The 17169-nt window shown below is 39.9% G+C and overlaps 1 protein-coding gene across 1 annotated transcript in view; it reads right to left on the reverse strand.

The window, feature by feature from the left end:
- Positions 1-17169, reverse strand: part of GLG1 (golgi glycoprotein 1) — a 159253-nt gene that overhangs the window by 68150 nt on the left and 73934 nt on the right. Inside the window, exon 2 of the mRNA XM_073015573.1 lies at positions 12452-12484. Within this exon, the coding sequence (XP_072871674.1) occupies positions 12452-12484 (33 nt within the window). The remainder of the gene's footprint in view (positions 1-12451; positions 12485-17169) is intronic.

Below are 17169 nucleotides of genomic sequence, written 5' to 3' on the forward strand. Positions count from 1 at the left end.
TCAACTCAAGATGGATCAAAGGCTTAATTAAACATAAGACCTAGGACCATAAAAATCCTAGAAGAAAACCTGGGCAATACCATTCAGGACATAGACATGGGCAAAGACTTCATGTCTAAAATACCAAAAGCAATGGCAACAAAAGCCAAAATTAAGAAATGGGATCGAATAAAACTAAAGAGCTTCTGCACAACAAAAGAAACAATCATCAGAGTGAACAGGCAACCTACAGAATGGGAGAAAATTTTTGCAATCTATCCATCTGACAAAGGGCAAATATCTAGAATCTACAAAGAACTTAAACAAATTTACAAGAAAAAAGCAAACAACCCCATCAAAAAATGGGCAAAGGATATGAACAGACACTTGTCAAAAGAAGACATTTATGTAGCCAACAGACATATGAAAAAATGCTCATCATCACTGGTCATTAGAGAAATGCAAATCAAAACCACACTGAGATACCATCTCATGCCAGTTAGAATGGCAATCATTAAAAAGTCAGGAAACAACAGATGCTGGAGAGGGTGTGGAAAAATAGCAATGCTTTTACACTGTTGGTGGGAGTGTAAATTAGTTCAACCATTGTGGAAAACAGTGTGACGATTCCTCAAGGATCTAGACTGCACCATTGTACTCCAGCCTGGGCAACAAGAGCGAAGCTCTGCCTCAAACAACAACAACGAACATGCATGAGTCGTAAATGTCTGGAAGAGCTGCATGCCAGAAATATCTTTATATTACTTTGACTGGATATCATTTTTCGGCAAGCACTGGTCCACTGTCTAGCTTCTAGAAAAGCTGCTGAGAAGTATATTACTCAAACTGCCACTACTCTGATTTTGAACTGGGTTTTTCTTCCCTCTGAAAGCTTGAAGGTTATTTTGTTTACTCCCAGGATTGTGAAATTTCACTGACAGGCAGCAGTGAGCAAAAAGGGCAGAAGCCTTTAAGGAGTTTACATTCTATGAAGGAGATAAAGATAAGGTGCAAATAATCAAGTAAATGTGTCAGGTGATAACCTAGGGCAAGGTGAATTGAAAGTAGAGGAACGGGGTGCTATTTTCCATAAGAGAGCAAGACGGCCGGGCGCGGTGGCTCAAGCCTGTAATCCCAGCACTTTGGGAGGCCGAGACGGGCGGATCACGAGAGCAGGAGATCAAGACCATCCTGACTAACACGGTGAAACTCCGTCTCTGCTAAAAAATACAAAAAACTAGCTGGGCGAGGTGGCGGGCACGCGTAGTCCCAGCTACTTGGGAGGCTGAGGCAGGAGAATGGTGTAAACCCGGGAGGTGGTGCTTGCAGTGAGCTGAGATCCAGCCACTGTACTCCAGCCTGGGCGACAGAGCAAGACTCTGTCTCAAAAAAAAGAGAGCAAGACAAAGAAACTGAATAGCCACAGAAGGTGAATGTTCCATGCAGAAAGAATAGCAAATGCAAAAGTCCCGAGTCAGGAACACTTTCTGAGTATCTGAAGAATAGCAAGGAGGCCACTGTGGCTTAAGTAGAGTTGGCAAGGGGCAACAGTGGTAGAAGAGGTCAGAGAGCTGGTATTTGCATGCTTTGCGGGGCACAAAGATTTGGGAGTTTAATCGGTGAGAAAAAAAGTTTTAGGGGTTTTTGGACAGAGCAGTAATATGAATTGACATGTTAGAGGGATCATTCCAGCTGTAACATGGAGTATAGACTAAGCAGGAGGGAGACTGCTTAGGAGGCCAACACAGAAGTCCTGGAGAGAAGTGATGATGACTTGGATCAGGGCAATACCTGTGAAAATGGCCAAATTCAGGATATATTCAAGGAGCAGCCAGAAGGTTACTAATGGATTGAATGTGAAGTGTAAGAGGAGAAGAAGAATCAAGGTTTCTGATTTGAGCAACCAGAAGAATAGAGGAGCCACTAGCAGAGATGGGGAAGATTACCGGAAGAGAAGGTTTAGGGGCAGAAAATCAAGAGTTTCGTTCTGGAAATGACTATTAGACAAAGTAGAAATGCGGAATCAGCAGCTAAAGTCTGAGGTTCTATGGGAAGGTCTGGGCTGAAAAAAAGACAACAACAGCAAATTGCCAGGAGGGCAGCATCAACTGTTCCTCCTCATTTTGAGTCCTGGCAGCAGTTCATGGAGCCATCTGGAGGCATTTTCTCCCTATAGCAGTTGTGACTATTGTCTAGTCACAGAGGCATGGAAAGGAGGTGCCTTGGCTCAGAAGCCTTAGGCCCCATGGGAACCAATATCCTTTGTAATAACCCTCTCGCGATCTCGGCTCACTGCAAGCTCTGCCTCCCGGGTTCACGCCATTCTCCTGTCTCAGCCTCCCAAGTAGCTGGGACTACAGGCGCCTGCTACCACGCCTGGCTAATTTTTATATTTTTAGTAGAGACAGGGTTTCACTGTGTTAACCAGGATGGTCTTGATCTCCTGCCCTTGTGATCTGCCCACCTCGGCCTCCCAAAGTGCTGGGATTACGGCGTGAGCCACTGCGCCCGGCCGTGATTTCTTTATATATTCTGGATACACTGTCAGATATATGTATTATCAACTTTTTTCCTTCTCTATGGCTTGCCTATTCATACTGTTAATATTGTATGCTCGCTTATTTATTTATTTGAGACAGGACCTCGCTCTGTCACCCAGCCTGGAGTGCAGTGGTACACACATGGCTCACTGCAGCCCGAACCTCCTGGGCTCAAGCTATCTTCTTGCCTGAATCTCCAAAGTGGCTGGGACCACAGGCCTGCATCACCATGCCCAGCTAATTTTTCATATTTTTTGTAGAGACAGACTTTTGCCATGTTGCTCAGGCTGGTCTCAAACTCTAGGCTCAAGCAGTCCTCTCTCTCTGGCCTCCCAAAGTGTTGGGATTACAGGTCAGAGCCACTGCGCCCAGCAATAGTGTCTCTAATAAAACAAAATTTTAAGTAACCCAATTATCAGTCTTTTTTGCTTTATACTTAGTGCTTTTTGTTTCCCATTTAAGAAATCTTTTCTTTTTTTTTTTAATTTTTGGGTACATAGTAGGTGTATATATTTATGGAGTATATGAGATACTTTAAAAGAGGCATACAACCATTTAAGAAATCTTTGCCAATCTCCAAGTCATAAATATATTTTACTATTTAGAAATTTTACTGTTTTACTTTTCACATTTGGACCTGCAGGGCATTCAGAATGGATTTTCCACGAATGGCATAAGGTAAGGGTTAAGATTCTTTATTCAAATATCCATTTATGTAGGAGTCTGCTTCTACCACACTGCCTTAATTACCATTGCTTTACATTAACTCTTCCATCAGGTAGTAAAGTCTCTCTGGTTCTTCAAGACTGCTTTGGCTGTTACGGGTACTCTGTGTTTCCACATAAATTTTAAAATCACTTGGCTGTTTTGGTAACAATAAATACGGGATTGCACAGAATCTATACAGTCAATGTAATGAGCATTCACATTTTTATAACACCAGGTCTCCCAACTCATGAGCACAATTGCTCATTTACTTACCTAGGCCTTCAAATTTCTCTTAATAATATTTGACAGTTATCTGCAGGGGGTCTTACACATTTTTCTTAGATTTATTGTTAAGTATTTGATGCTTTATATATTACTTTAGAATATTAATTTTTAATACATTTAAAAAATTGCTTTAATAATATATAAAAGTACAATTAAATTTTATATACCGACCTTCTATCATGAGACTTTACTAAGTTCATCTATTAATTATTTGTTAGTCCATTTATAAATTCTTTTTGATTTTCTACTTATATAATCACGTCACCTGTAAATAATGATAGTTTATGATTCTGCTGATAGTGCATTTTAAAAAATAATAGGCCAGGCACGGTGGCTCACACCTGCAAATCCCAGCACTTTGGGAGGCTGAGGCAGGCACATCACCTGAGGTCAGGAGTTCGAGACTAGCCTGGCCAAACATGATGAAACCCTATCTCTACTAAAAATACAAAAACTAGTCGGGTGTGGTATGCGCCTGTAATACCAGCTACTCAGGAGGCTGAGGCAGGAAAATTGCTTGAACCCAGGAGGTGGAGGTTGCAGTGAGCCAAGATAGAGCCACTGCACTCCAACCTGGGTGACAGAGCGAGACTCCATCTCAAAACAAACAAAAAAAAGAATAAACAAATAATAAAAATGACAGCTTAATTTTTTCCTTTTAAATTATTACCTGTTTTCTTTTTTCTTGCCTTACTGCACTGGCTAGGACCTCTGTGATAAGAAGTAACTATGGCTTGTTGCCAATCTTGTGTAGAAAGCTGTTAATATTTCACCATGAAGTATGATGCTTGCTGTAGGCCTTTTTGTAGCCACGTTTTATCAGACTAAATAACCTCCCTCCTAGTGTGGGTGCTGAAATTGGAAATTTGAATGCTAATTGGATATTTGATGATGTTAAAGAATTATGATATTTTAAGATATGACAATGGTACTATGGTCTTGTTTTTTTTAAAGTCCTTATCCTTTAGAGTATTTACTGAAATATTAACAGATGACAAGATGTGATGTCTGGGTTATGCTTCAAATGCATACAAAAGGAGGGGAGGTACATAAGGATATAAACAACACAGTATCAATCTGAATTAATATTTGAAGCTGTATGGTGATTCTACAGGGGTTGGTTATACAACTCTGTTGAGATAGAATTTACATTGAAAATTCACCCTTCCAGAGTACAACTCAGAGGTTATGGTTGTATAATCATTACCACTAATTCCAGAATATTTTCCCAAAAGAAACTCTGTATCTATTACCAGTCACTTCACATTCCCCACTTCTCTGATTTCCCGGAAACCACTCATCTTCTGTCTTTGTGTCCTTTTTGTAATCTTTTGAGTCCAGTTATTGAGGTTCATCCATGTTGCAGCATGTATTAGTACTTCATTTTTTTTGCAAAGTGATATTTCACTGTATAGCTATATCATATTTTATTTATCCATTAACCAGTTAATAGGCATTTGGGCTGTTTCCACTTTTGAGCTTTAACTAATAATGCTGCTATGAACACTTATATACACATTTTTGTGTGAAAGTGTGTTAACTTTCTTGGGTATACATCTAACAGTGGAACTCATGGGTCATATAGTAACTCTGTTTAATTTTCTGAAGAACTGCTGATCTGTCTTCCACAGTGGCTGCACTACTTCACATTCCACCAGCAATTTCTCTAGACCCACACTAACATTTGTTAATTGTCCACCTTTTTGATTACACCCATCCTTCCTAATGAGTGTGAAGTAGTATCTCATTGTGGTTGGGATACGCATTTCCTTTTTTGGTTTGTTTTTTAAAGAGATGCGGTCTCACTCTGTTGCCAAGGCTGTGGCATGATCGTATCACCATGCCTGGTTACAGTTTTAAAATTCTTCTTTGTAGAGACAGGGGTGTCTGTATGTTGCCCAGGTTGGTGTTGAACTCCTGGCCTCAAACTATCCTCCAGTATTAACTTTCCAAACTACTGGGATTAAAGGTACGAGCCACTCCACCCAGCCTGCATTTCCTTAATGACAATGATGTTGAGCATCTTTTCATGTGCAACTGGCTATCTGCATATTTTCTTCTGAGAAATGCCTATTCAAATCGATTGCCCATTTTAAAATTTGCTTTTTATTCTAGAGTTGGAAGAAGAGTTTTTGTATGATCTCAATACTAGACCCTTTATCAGGTATATGATTTGTAAATATTTTCTCTCATTGTATAGGTTGCCATTCAACTTTCTTGATAGTATCTGATGCACAAAAGTTTTTAATTGTAATGAAGTTCAAGTTATCTGGTCGGGCGCAGTGGCTCATGCCTGTAATCCCAGCACTTTGGGAGGCTGAGGCAGGCAGATCACTTGAGACCAGGAGATGGAGACCAGCCTGGGCCACAGAGCAAGACCCCCATATCTCTACAAAATAGAGACAGAGCAAGACTCCATCTCAAAAATAAATAAATAGACGTTATTCAGGTTGGTCAGACACCCAAACAATTTTCAGAGAGAGAAGTATCAATTGAAAAATGAAAATAGTATAAAAGTAACAAACAACAATTTTCAAGTAAAATATAACTTGTACATAAAACATAACATAATGGAAGTTCATTGTACTCTCCAAAGGAGAGAGAGAAGACTTGAGAGTTGGTGATGGTTGGTGAAGGCAGGGTATTAGGGAATCATTCTCTGGAAAGTAATGTAAAATCAGATGACTGACTACGAGCAGGCATTCATTATCAGTGCGAAGACATATTTTATGATAATTCTTTTCCTTAGAACTTTGGCACTTAGAAAAAACTCCTGATGTGGAAAGATTCACGACATTACCTGTAGAAGAATCTTTGAGATTTAAAAAATTACACTTTGGGCTGAGTACAGCAGCTTACACCTGTAGTCCTAACACTTTGGGAGGCCGAGAAGGTTGGATCGCTTGAGCCCAGGAGTTAGATGTCAGCCTGGGCAACATGGTGAAACCCCATCTCTACAAAAAATACAAAAATTAGCAGGGCATGGTGGTGTGCATCTGTAGTCCCAGCTACTCAGGAGGCTGAGGTGGGAGGATCACTTGAGTCCGGAAGGTTAAGGCTGGAGTGAGCCATGATCACACAACTACACTCTAGCCTGTGTGACAGACCTAGACCTTGTCTCAAAAAGCAAAACAAAACCAACACCAAAAACCACTTTTTGACATGAAGAAATACTGTATGTGCAACACACACTGAAGAGGAACAGAAGATGCTACTTGATCACTCCCTGCTATCACTCCTTTAGCACTCCTAACTATGAGATACAATTCAAATTTCTTCCATGTAATAGCCTGACTAGTGCTGAGTAAGTCGCTACATGTAAATGTGCCTAAAACAATGATGTCTCAGGGAATATTCTGTGTTTTGGGTAAAGTGCTAACAACTTGTAAGAGTCATGATGGCTAAATACCATTAACTGAACAATCATTATGTGAAACAAATCTGTATCCTGATTATACATCCTTAACTTGGTCGCAGTCCAAACTGAATTGATATTATGCTACCTCACATACAATACAAGAATATTCCAAAGTAAAATTATATTTTTATTCCTACCCACCCTTTGTGCTACTGTTGTCATATATTTTATTCTACATGTTATAATCTGAAAGTATATTGTTATTGCTTTGGCTTAAGTCAGTTCTCTTTTTTTTTTTCTTTGAGATAGAGTTTCGCTCTTTTTGCCCAGGCTGGAGTGCAATGGCGCTATCTAGGCTTACTGCAACTTCCACCTCCCGGGTTCAAGTGATTTTCATGCCTCGGCCTCCCAAGTAGCTGGGATTACAGGTGAGCACCACCACATCCGGCTAATTTTTATATTTTTAGTGGAGATGGGGTTTCACCATGTTGGCCAGGCTGGTCTCAAACTCCTGACCTCAGGTGATCCTCCCATCTCGGCCTCCCAAAGTGCTGGGATTACAGGTGTGAGCCACCACGCCTGGCCAAGTCAGTTCTCTTAAAGAATGAAAGAATAATAGTCATATTTATCAATTATTTTTCTCTTCTAGTGCTCATATTTCTGTGCTTCAATTTGTGATCCTTTCAGCTTCGAGAATTTTGGGTTTCTCACAGCGTGCAAATGTGGGAGAAGAATATTGTCAGCTTTACATTGGTAACACCTATCTTATTTTTATTTTTATTTTTTATGAGACAGAGTCTTGCTCTGTTGCCCAGGCTGGAGTGCAGTGACTCAATCTCAGCTCACTGCAAGCTCTGCCTCCTGGGTTCACACCATTCTCCTGCCTCAGCCTCCCAAGTAGCTGGGACTAGAGGCACCCGCCACCACATCCGGCTAATTTTTTATGTTTAGTAGAGACGGGGTTTCACCACATTAGCCAGGATGGTCTCGATCTCTTGACCTCGTTATCCACCCACCTCTGCCTCCCAGAGTGCTGGGATTACAGGCGTGAGCCATTGCGTCTGGCCAGTTCTCTTAAAGAATGAAAGAATAATAGTCATATTTATCAATTATTTCTCTCTTCTAGTGCTATTTCTGAGATTCAATTTGTGATCGTTTCAGCTTCAAGAATTTAGGATTTCTCACAGCGTGCAAATGTGGGAGAATATTATCAGCTTTTGCTTGTGTGATAACACCTATTTTATTTTGTTTTTTTTTTTGAGATACAGTCTCGCTCTGTTGGCCAGGGATGAGTGCAGTGGCAGGATCTCAGCTCACTGCAACCTCTGCCAGTGATTCTCGTGCCTCAGCCTCCCAAGTAGATAGGATTACAGGTGCGGTGGTTAATGTTTAGAATTTTTTTTTTTTTTTGAGATGGAGTCTCGCTCTGTCACCCAGGCTGGAGTGCAGTGGTGGGGTCTCGGCTCAATGCAAGCTCCGCCTCCCAGATTCACACCATTCTCCTGCCTCAGCCTCCCGAGCAGCTGGGACTACACCCACCACCATGCCTGGCTAATTTTTTGTATTTTTAGTAGAGACGGGGTTTCACCGTGTTAGCCAGGATGGTCTCGATCTCCTGACCTAGTGATGTGCCCACCTTGGCCTCCCAAAGTGCTAGGTAGGATTACAGGTGTGAGCCACCAAACCTGGCCATTTTTGTATTTTTAATAGAGACAGGATTTCACCATGTTGGCCAGGCTGGTCTTCAACTCCTAGTCTCAAGTGATCTGCCTGCCTCTACCTCCCCAAATGCTGGGATTACAGGTATGAGCCATGGTGCCTGGCCTATTTTCATTTTTTAAAAGGATATTTTTTGCTGGATACAGAATTCTATGTTGGCATTTTCTCTCAGCATTTTACATTTTTTGTTTCATTTGTCTCTAGTTTCTACTGCTTGCTTTGTTGAGAAGTCAGCTGTCATTTTTCTTCCCTCAAGAGAATGTCTCTTTTTCTCTGCCTGCTTGTTGAATTTTCTTTTTATCTTTTAGTTTTGGCAAATTGTTAATAACGTGTCTAGGCTGGGCGTGGTGGCTCACGCCTATAATCCCAGCACTTTGGGAAGTCTAGGCGAGAGGATCACCTGAGGTCAGGAATTCTAGACCAGCCTGACCAACATGGCGAAACCCTGTCTCTACTAAAAATACAAAACTTAGCTGGGCATGGTGGCACGCACCTGTAATCCCAGCTACTCAGAAGACTGAGGCAGGAGAATCACTTGAACCCCAGAGGTGGAAGTTTCAGTGAGCCGAGATGGTGCCATTGCACTCCAGCCTTGGTGACAGAGCAATAATCTGTCTCAAAAAAAAAAAAAATTGTTAAGTGAGTATGGATTTCTCTTGAGATTCACTAAGTTTGCTGAATTTGTGGGTTAATGTCTCTCATTAGATTTGGAAAAACATCTTGGCCATTATTTCTTCAAATATTGCTTCTATCCCATTCTGCCTTTTTTTTTTTTTTTTTTTGATAGAGTCTTGCTCTGTTGCCCAGGCTGGAGTGGTGTGATACTGGTTCACTGCAACCTCCGCCTCCCAGGTTCAAGCAATTCTCTCGCCTTCAGTCTCTTGAGTAGCTGGGGTTACAGGTACCTGCCACCATGCCCGGCTGATTTTGTAATTTTAGTAAATACGGGTTTTTTTTTTACCGTGTTGAACAGGCTTATCTAGAAGGCCTGACCTCAAGTGATCCGCCCGCCTCAGCCTGCCAACATGCTGAGATTACAGGTGTGAACCACTGCACCTGGTCATGAATCTATTTTTATGTCCACTAAAGCTGTCTTTTATAACTACCCATAAGTTCTTAATTTTTGAAATTATATCTAGTCTGAAAATGTACAATTGATTTTCTCAATAAAGACTAATTCTCTGTTGAAATACTTCATATTTTTATCCATTTTAATTTTCCTCTATCTTATTTATAGGAAAATATTTTATTTTCCTCTATTTTATTAGTTATTTGAAGTCCTTGTCTGCTATTAATAATTCCAATATATGAATTATCTCTTCTCGGGATCTCTCTCTACTGGCTACTTTATCTCTTGATATCTTCCTGCTTCTTCTCATATGCAGCCATTTCTGGTAGCATGTGGGACATTATGAATGCTGTATTATAGAATTTCTGGGTTATATATTGTTCTCTATAGAGTCCTGACTGCTTCTTACATAGACCTTCAACCAAATCTCCTGTTTTTTGGATACTGTTTGTCCCCCATTTTCAGCAATATCATATCCTTCCTATTCCTTGGCTCTTTGAGAGTTCTTTTTTTTTTTTTTTGACGGAGTCTCACTCTGTCACCCAGGCTGGAGTGCAGTGGCGTGATCTCACTGCAACTTCTATCTCCCCAGTTCAAGCAATTCTCCTATTTCAGTCTCCCGAGTAGCCAGGATTACAGGGGTGCGCCACCACGCCTGGCTAATTTTTTAATTTTTAGTAGAGGGGTTTCACTGTGTTGGCCAGGCTTGTCTCCAACTCCCGACCTCAGGTGATCCACCCACCTGAGCCTTCCAAAGTTCTGAGATTACAGGCATGGACCAGCGCGTCCGGCTGGCTCTTTGAGAGTTCTAAGGCACACATCAACTTTTTTCTAGGTTTCTCTTCTGTCAGATTCAGTCTATTGATGGATTTTGAGGTTTTCCCCTAATCTTTTGCTTTATAAATAATGCCACAACAAATATCCTTTTATAGACACATCCTTATCCATTATTTTAAGTATAACCATAAATTCATAGAAGTAGAGATGCTGGGTCAAAACATGCATTTTAGGTTGACTGCTTTATAGCTTGTTTTTATTCCCATACATAGGCTTGAACAGGGTTCAGCAAACTTCTGCAGTGGGCCAGAAAGTAACGATTTTGAGGGACCTACAGTCACTGTTGCAGTTACTCAACTTTGCCATCCTAGTGTGAAAAGCAGCCACTGGCAAAACGCAAATAAATGGTGTGGCTGTTTCAATAAAACTTTATGTATAAAAACAGGTAGTAGACTGGATTTGGCCTATGTGTTGTAGTTTGTTGATCTATGGGCTAGAGAATGCTTAAATACACACATCCTTATCAATACTATGTATTTATCCTTTTTTTTTTTCTTGGTAAGACATGGGGGTCTCACTTTGTCACCCAGGCTGCAGTGCAGTGTTGTAATCATAGGTCACTATGACCTCCAACTCCTGGTTCAAGGGGTCCTCCAGCCTCAGCCTCCTGAGTAGTTGGGACTATAGGTGCGTAACCATTTACCAAATTTTTGATATTTGTCAATCAAATGGATAACAACAGTGCACTCATTTTTTGTTGAATTTTTATGTTTTTGATTCTGAGGGAGAATAAACTTTTTATTGTTTATTGGACATCTTTTTCTTTTCCTGTGAACAATCTATTCATGTCTGTTATGTTTATTAATAGCACTTTCTATTAACAAATAGTCCTTTTCATCTGCATTGCAAAAACATTTTTTGGGGAGAAAGCTTTAATGTAATCAGATATAGATGCAGATATATATCTTTAAAACATCTTTTGGAGTTGTGTCATATTTAGAAAAGCCTTCCCTCTATTCTTCTAGTACTCCTCTCGTTTTATTTTGTATTTGACTTACCTAGGTTTTCATAAGAACAAGCAGTTAACCTAAATAGCCAATCTGTCTCTGCTTACACAGTCTCTGGTCCAACCTACCTTCTATAATGAGATACAGTGACCTTTGCCACATACAGACGTCCGCTTCTTCTAAGACCCAAACCAAGTATCACCTCCTTTACTTATTTATTTAAGACAAAGTCTTGCTCTGTTGCCCAGGCTGGAGTGCAGTGGCACGATATTGGCTCACTAAAACCTCCGCCTCTTGGGTTCAAGCGATTCTCCTGCCTCAGCCTCCAGAGTAGCTGGGATTACAGGCACGCACCACCATACCCAGCTAATTTTTTTTTTTTTTTTTTTAGTGGAGATGGGATTTCTCCATGTTGGCTGGGCTGGTCTCAAACTCCTGGCCTCAAGTGATCCATCTGCCTCAGCCTCCCAAAGAGGTGGGATTACAGGTGTGAACCACCACGCCCAGCCTCATCTCCATTATTAAGCCTTTCCTGACATCAACTCACCTGGAAAAAATTCATTTTTATGTCTCCAATGTCTTCTGTATAGACTTCTACCAAAGCACCCGATACTTTTTGCACAGACTTGATTTCACATCAGTCTCCTTTTAATGTGCTACTATAGTGTTTGGCAAATAGAAGATGACTGTGTGATAAGTAAATGAGAGAACTTTAAAATAGGAAATTCTAAAGTTGTAAACTTGATAAGCAAAGAATTATTTTCACATGGTAGCTGTAACTGAAGAAAAATTTAACCTTAAGTACATAAATATTATTTGGGAGAACCTGCAGGCTTCTACAATGAAGGCTTATTTGTTGATTTTACCAGGGTCCTTAAAGTGTGTCATCCTTTTAAGATTAAGACTGTAAGAAAACATAGCACTTTCCAGAACAACAGGAAGAGCATCCCAAAATATGTCATCCTATCCATAAAGCACATATGGTGCATCACAGAAAATCCATACTTACATGATTGCAGTCTGAAGAAATTTCATTTTCAGGCTAGAAGAAAAAAAAAAAGAGATGATGTAAAACATTATATATATATAGAACCTTTCAAGTTTTCAAACACCACCAAAATAAACTCAAAACAAGAAATCTGAATATTCAACCAAATATGCTTCTTCAACATAAGCAGTAAAATGGAGCTTGCATATCTTTTAGGCTGTTGGGGAGAAATGTACCAGAAAGGTACATGAGACTTAATCCCTTCCCAATCAATGGTACAGTGTGAAGATGGGGAGAGTGAAGAAGAATGTGCTAAAGCAATAAATAAAGCAACAATGACATAAGGATCCCTACAGGACACGTTGTAATTCAGGTTTATTATAGAGTGCAGAGAAAGTTCCTCAATTTTTTTTTTTTTGAGACAGGGTCTCACTCTGTCACCCAGGCTGCCTTGCAGTGGTGCAATTATGGCTCACTGCAGCCTCAACCTCCCGGGGTCAGGTGATCCTCTGGCCTCAGCCTCCTGAGTAGCTGGGACTACAGGCGCAAAAGCCCAGCTGACATTTTTGGTATTATTTTTAGAGACCAGGTTGCCTAGGCTGGTGTCGAACTCTCGGCTCAAGTGATCCACCCACCTCAGCTTCCCAAACAGCTGGGATTAAGGCATGAGTTACCATTCCCAGCCCCCATCAATGATTTTTAAATTGGCCTAATGTCACCATTGGGAGAAGCTACGTGATGGGTACATAAGACCTCTAGATACTGTTTTTGAAACTTCCTGTGAGTCTATAATTAATAACAAAAAGTTTTCTTAAAAACATTTGGAAATATATTCCTATGAATACATTTGCTTTGTAAAGCCAGATACACAAACCAGAGATAAAATGAGCTTTCAGGCGGGGTGTGGTGGCTCACGCCGATAATCCCAGCACTTTGGGAGGCCAAGGCAGGTGGATCACAAGGTCAGAAGATCAAGATCATCCTGGCTAACACAGTGAAACCCCATCTCTACTAAAAATACAAAAGAATTAGCTGGGCGTGGTAGCGAGCACCTGTAATCCCAGCTACTCTGGGAGGCTGGGGCAGGAGAATGGCGTGAACCCAGGAGGCAGAGCTTGCAGTGAGCCAAGATCGCACCACTGCACTCCAGCCTGGGCCACAGAGCAACTCCGTCTCCAAAAAAATAAAAAAAAAAAAAAAAAAAGAGAAAGAAATTTCAATCCTATGACAGAAAAAAGGGTGGACTAGGTTTCACATAATATTACATAGTTTTGCAATACATATCTCCTTTAGTTTCCTTGTTCGTGCCTTCAAAGGAGACACAACTGCAATAAAACACACCATAATAAGGTACCACTTCCTGGTGGGGTGCAGTGGCTCACACCTGTAACCCAGCACTTTGGGAGGCCAAGGCAGGCAGATTACTTGAGGTCAGGAGTTCAAGACTAGCCTGGCCAACGTAGTGAAACCCCATCTCTAGTAAAAATATAAAAATTAGCCAGGCATGGTGGCACATGCCTGTAGTCCCACCTACTTGGGAGGCTGAAGTGTAAGAATTGCTTGAACCCAGGAAACAGAGATTGCAGTGATCTGAGATTGCATCATTGCACTCCAGCCTGGGCAAAAGAGCAAGATTCCGTCTCAAAAAAAAAAAAAAAAAAAAAAAGCACAATTTATTTTGAGTTTCCATAGTATTCTAACCTGTTTAAATAATCTGTTTATATAAAGTGAATTCTGTGTGTCTATAACTTAAATATTATCAATTTAGGTAGCAAAACATGCTACTTTAAAAATAAACAGATGTTTTCTGTTCAAGGATAAAGATAAGGCAATAAAGAAAATACAACAAATCAAGTGGCCACACCCAGCATTATTTCAAGAAAAAAATGGTTTCCCTATGGAACTATTAATTCCACTGCAGAATTCAGTAAGTATTAGCAACATACAAACTCATCTTTATACTTACAACATATATTAACATTGACTTTAATTAGGTTGCTAGGTAATCATAAGGTTGTATTATATAACACAGTAATTTTCAGCTTTCTCCCTACTTGTCTAACCGCAGATACTTCAATGCCTTTTTAAGGTGCCTTTCTGAGTCTCAGAAATCAGCCTCCACGCTGAGTTAACCTAGCTTAACTCTGTTCCCACCACCTCAATTTGAAGTTTAACTTATATCTCTAATAGTTTTTTAACAGAATGCTTTTACTTAGGCAGTTTTCTACACTATCCTTTTAAAATCTATCATTTAAGTTTCCCCAATCAATTAGCAATTCTAGTTCTTTCTCAAACAAGGCATGCAAAGCAATTAATATCACAGTCTTCTCTACTTATACTCATTTCTACTAAACAACAATTTTGGATTAAAGGGGCATTCCTGAAAGAAATTTAGAGCAGTAGAGAATTTTCAAAACAAATGTAGTCAAATAAAATGTAAGCTCCCCATAGAAAGAAAATTATTGTCATGTTTACAGTCCACAGGACTATATCAGCAAATTAATTACTGTTTTAATGATCTGCTTCCCTACAGCGGGAGATTAGATTATTTCTCCCAATTTTTCGCTTGCATAGGATTTTACATCCAGATCCTCTGTTTTGTAAGTCTGTACCGCCTCCTGCTATAAACTGAGTATACACCCGGCTCCACTGACGTTGAGCAAATCAAGATAGCAAAAGAGATGAAAAGCAAGTACTGGAGTCCACATTTGCAGTTAATTGAGTCTCCATGGATGACGTCATTCCTTCCTAAGAGGTGCAGTACTGTGTGCTTAGTAATACTGTTAATGCAACATAATATAATATAGGTCACTGATGTGCTCAGGCCAATGGAGTTTTAGGAGAAACAATATGAGAAGAGAATTTAAATGTGCCTGGGTAGTTTGGCCTGTATTCCTGTACCCCTGCCATTCCCCATGAGAACATGGTAGTACAAAGAAAAGGAGAGACCCCTGGAACAGACCTGAACTTAACCCTCAACCTGTAGCCTGAAGCAAAGCCATCTCGAATAACTCATGCGCAAGAAAAACAAGCCCCAAGTTAAGCCCATGAAATACTGAGGGTGTCTGTTATGAAGAAAAAATGCCTAATATATCTATCAAACAAATAAAATAAAAATATCAAAGCCTTTAAATTAGAATCTGAAACAGCTATGATCTAAAATTAGTGAATTATATTAGAAAGCACAGAGCACTGCTGTACCCTTTCATGAAGAAATGACATAATCCATGGAGACACAAAAGTGCAAATTCGGGCACCAGTGCTTGCTTTTCATCTCTTTTGCTATCTTGATTTGCAACTGACTATAAATGGGTTTTATTTTTGTATTCATCCATTCATTTGGTTTTGAGATGCAGTCTTGTTCTGTTGCCAGGCTGAAGGGCAGTGGCACTATTATGGCTCAATACAGCCTCCACTTCTTGGGCTTAATTGATCCTCCTGCCTCAGCTTCCCTAGTAGCTCAGACTAAAGGCACGTGCCACGATGGTTGGTTAGTTTTTAAAAATTTTATTGTATAGACCAGGTCTTGCTATGTTGCCTAGGCTGATCTCAAACTTCTGGTCTCAAGTGATCTTCCTGCCTCAGTCGCCCAAAGTACTGGGACCACAAGCATGAACCAATATGTCCAGCCTTTTCCTAGGTTTAGTTTCTCTACCCAGAAAGAAAAGATGATAGACTAGGAGTGCCCTAAGAACAAGGTTATGGTGTTAGGTCTTTGAGATTCATGGAACCAAATCGTTAGGAAGAATTGTTAAGCATAATTGTGAACAATTAATTTCAGAAATTTAGAAGGGTTTTTAGAATCCAGTAACACAGTGGTGGTTTAGAGGAACAGAACAGAGACTACAAAATATGAAATACAAAGGAGTACTTTATACTACCCTGGGAATGGTGGGTGCATCAATATGTCAGCATAAATGAACTCGAGAAAGTAAATAAAAATAAATAAATAAAAAGAAAACACTACACTTTGGCACTCAGTCATTTGATAAAGAACCAATAATGAACAGAAATTTCAAGGAATGAAAACAGATGCGGGTGCTGATTCAGGTTTGGTTCTCATATTGCACCATTCTCATTGTTTTCCAATTAAACCACTTCTTCAGATAAAGTACATCTATTTCCACAAAACTATAAGTGCAGATAGGCTCACTTGTCTCTAATCCTAGAAGATGAATAGCATGAGGAATAACAACCAGAATTACTAAAATAAGATAAAACTGAGGATTTTTTCTTCCTCTTTGGTAATAGTAAAATAATGCTCTGAGATGATCCCAAGAATTAGCCAACAAGTATATTTTGAATAATGATGATGAACTCAAAACTGTGCTAGGCATTGTTGCAAGATACAAAGACAAGACTCTATCTGGTCTCTAATCTCAAGTTTTTTACAATCCAGTTGTACTGTTAAAATAGTGAAATCAAACAAGCAAGAGGAGGGACTTGATATAGGCCTAAAGAATTAGAAGAGTGATCTCCAAAAAGGAGTAGATTCCTCAAGGAAGAAGTTAAGGATCCCTTGGGGGGCAGGAAGAAAATAACAGAGCTTCTGTTTTTAAAAAAGCTTATCCTTTACGTTTTAATGTATTTTTATAATGCATGTAACATGGGTGTAACTAATATTTTATGAGTATCTACTAGGGGGGATGGTTACTAATTTTTCAAATGATAGGAATAACATGACCAAGATAGAGGAAAAAAACTTTAACCCATCATTAAGATTCCTGCCTCTACCTGCA

The sequence above is a fragment of the Chlorocebus sabaeus genome, chromosome 5 (assembly GCF_047675955.1).
Source record: "Chlorocebus sabaeus isolate Y175 chromosome 5, mChlSab1.0.hap1, whole genome shotgun sequence".
Classification (NCBI taxonomy): Eukaryota; Metazoa; Chordata; class Mammalia; order Primates; family Cercopithecidae; genus Chlorocebus; species Chlorocebus sabaeus.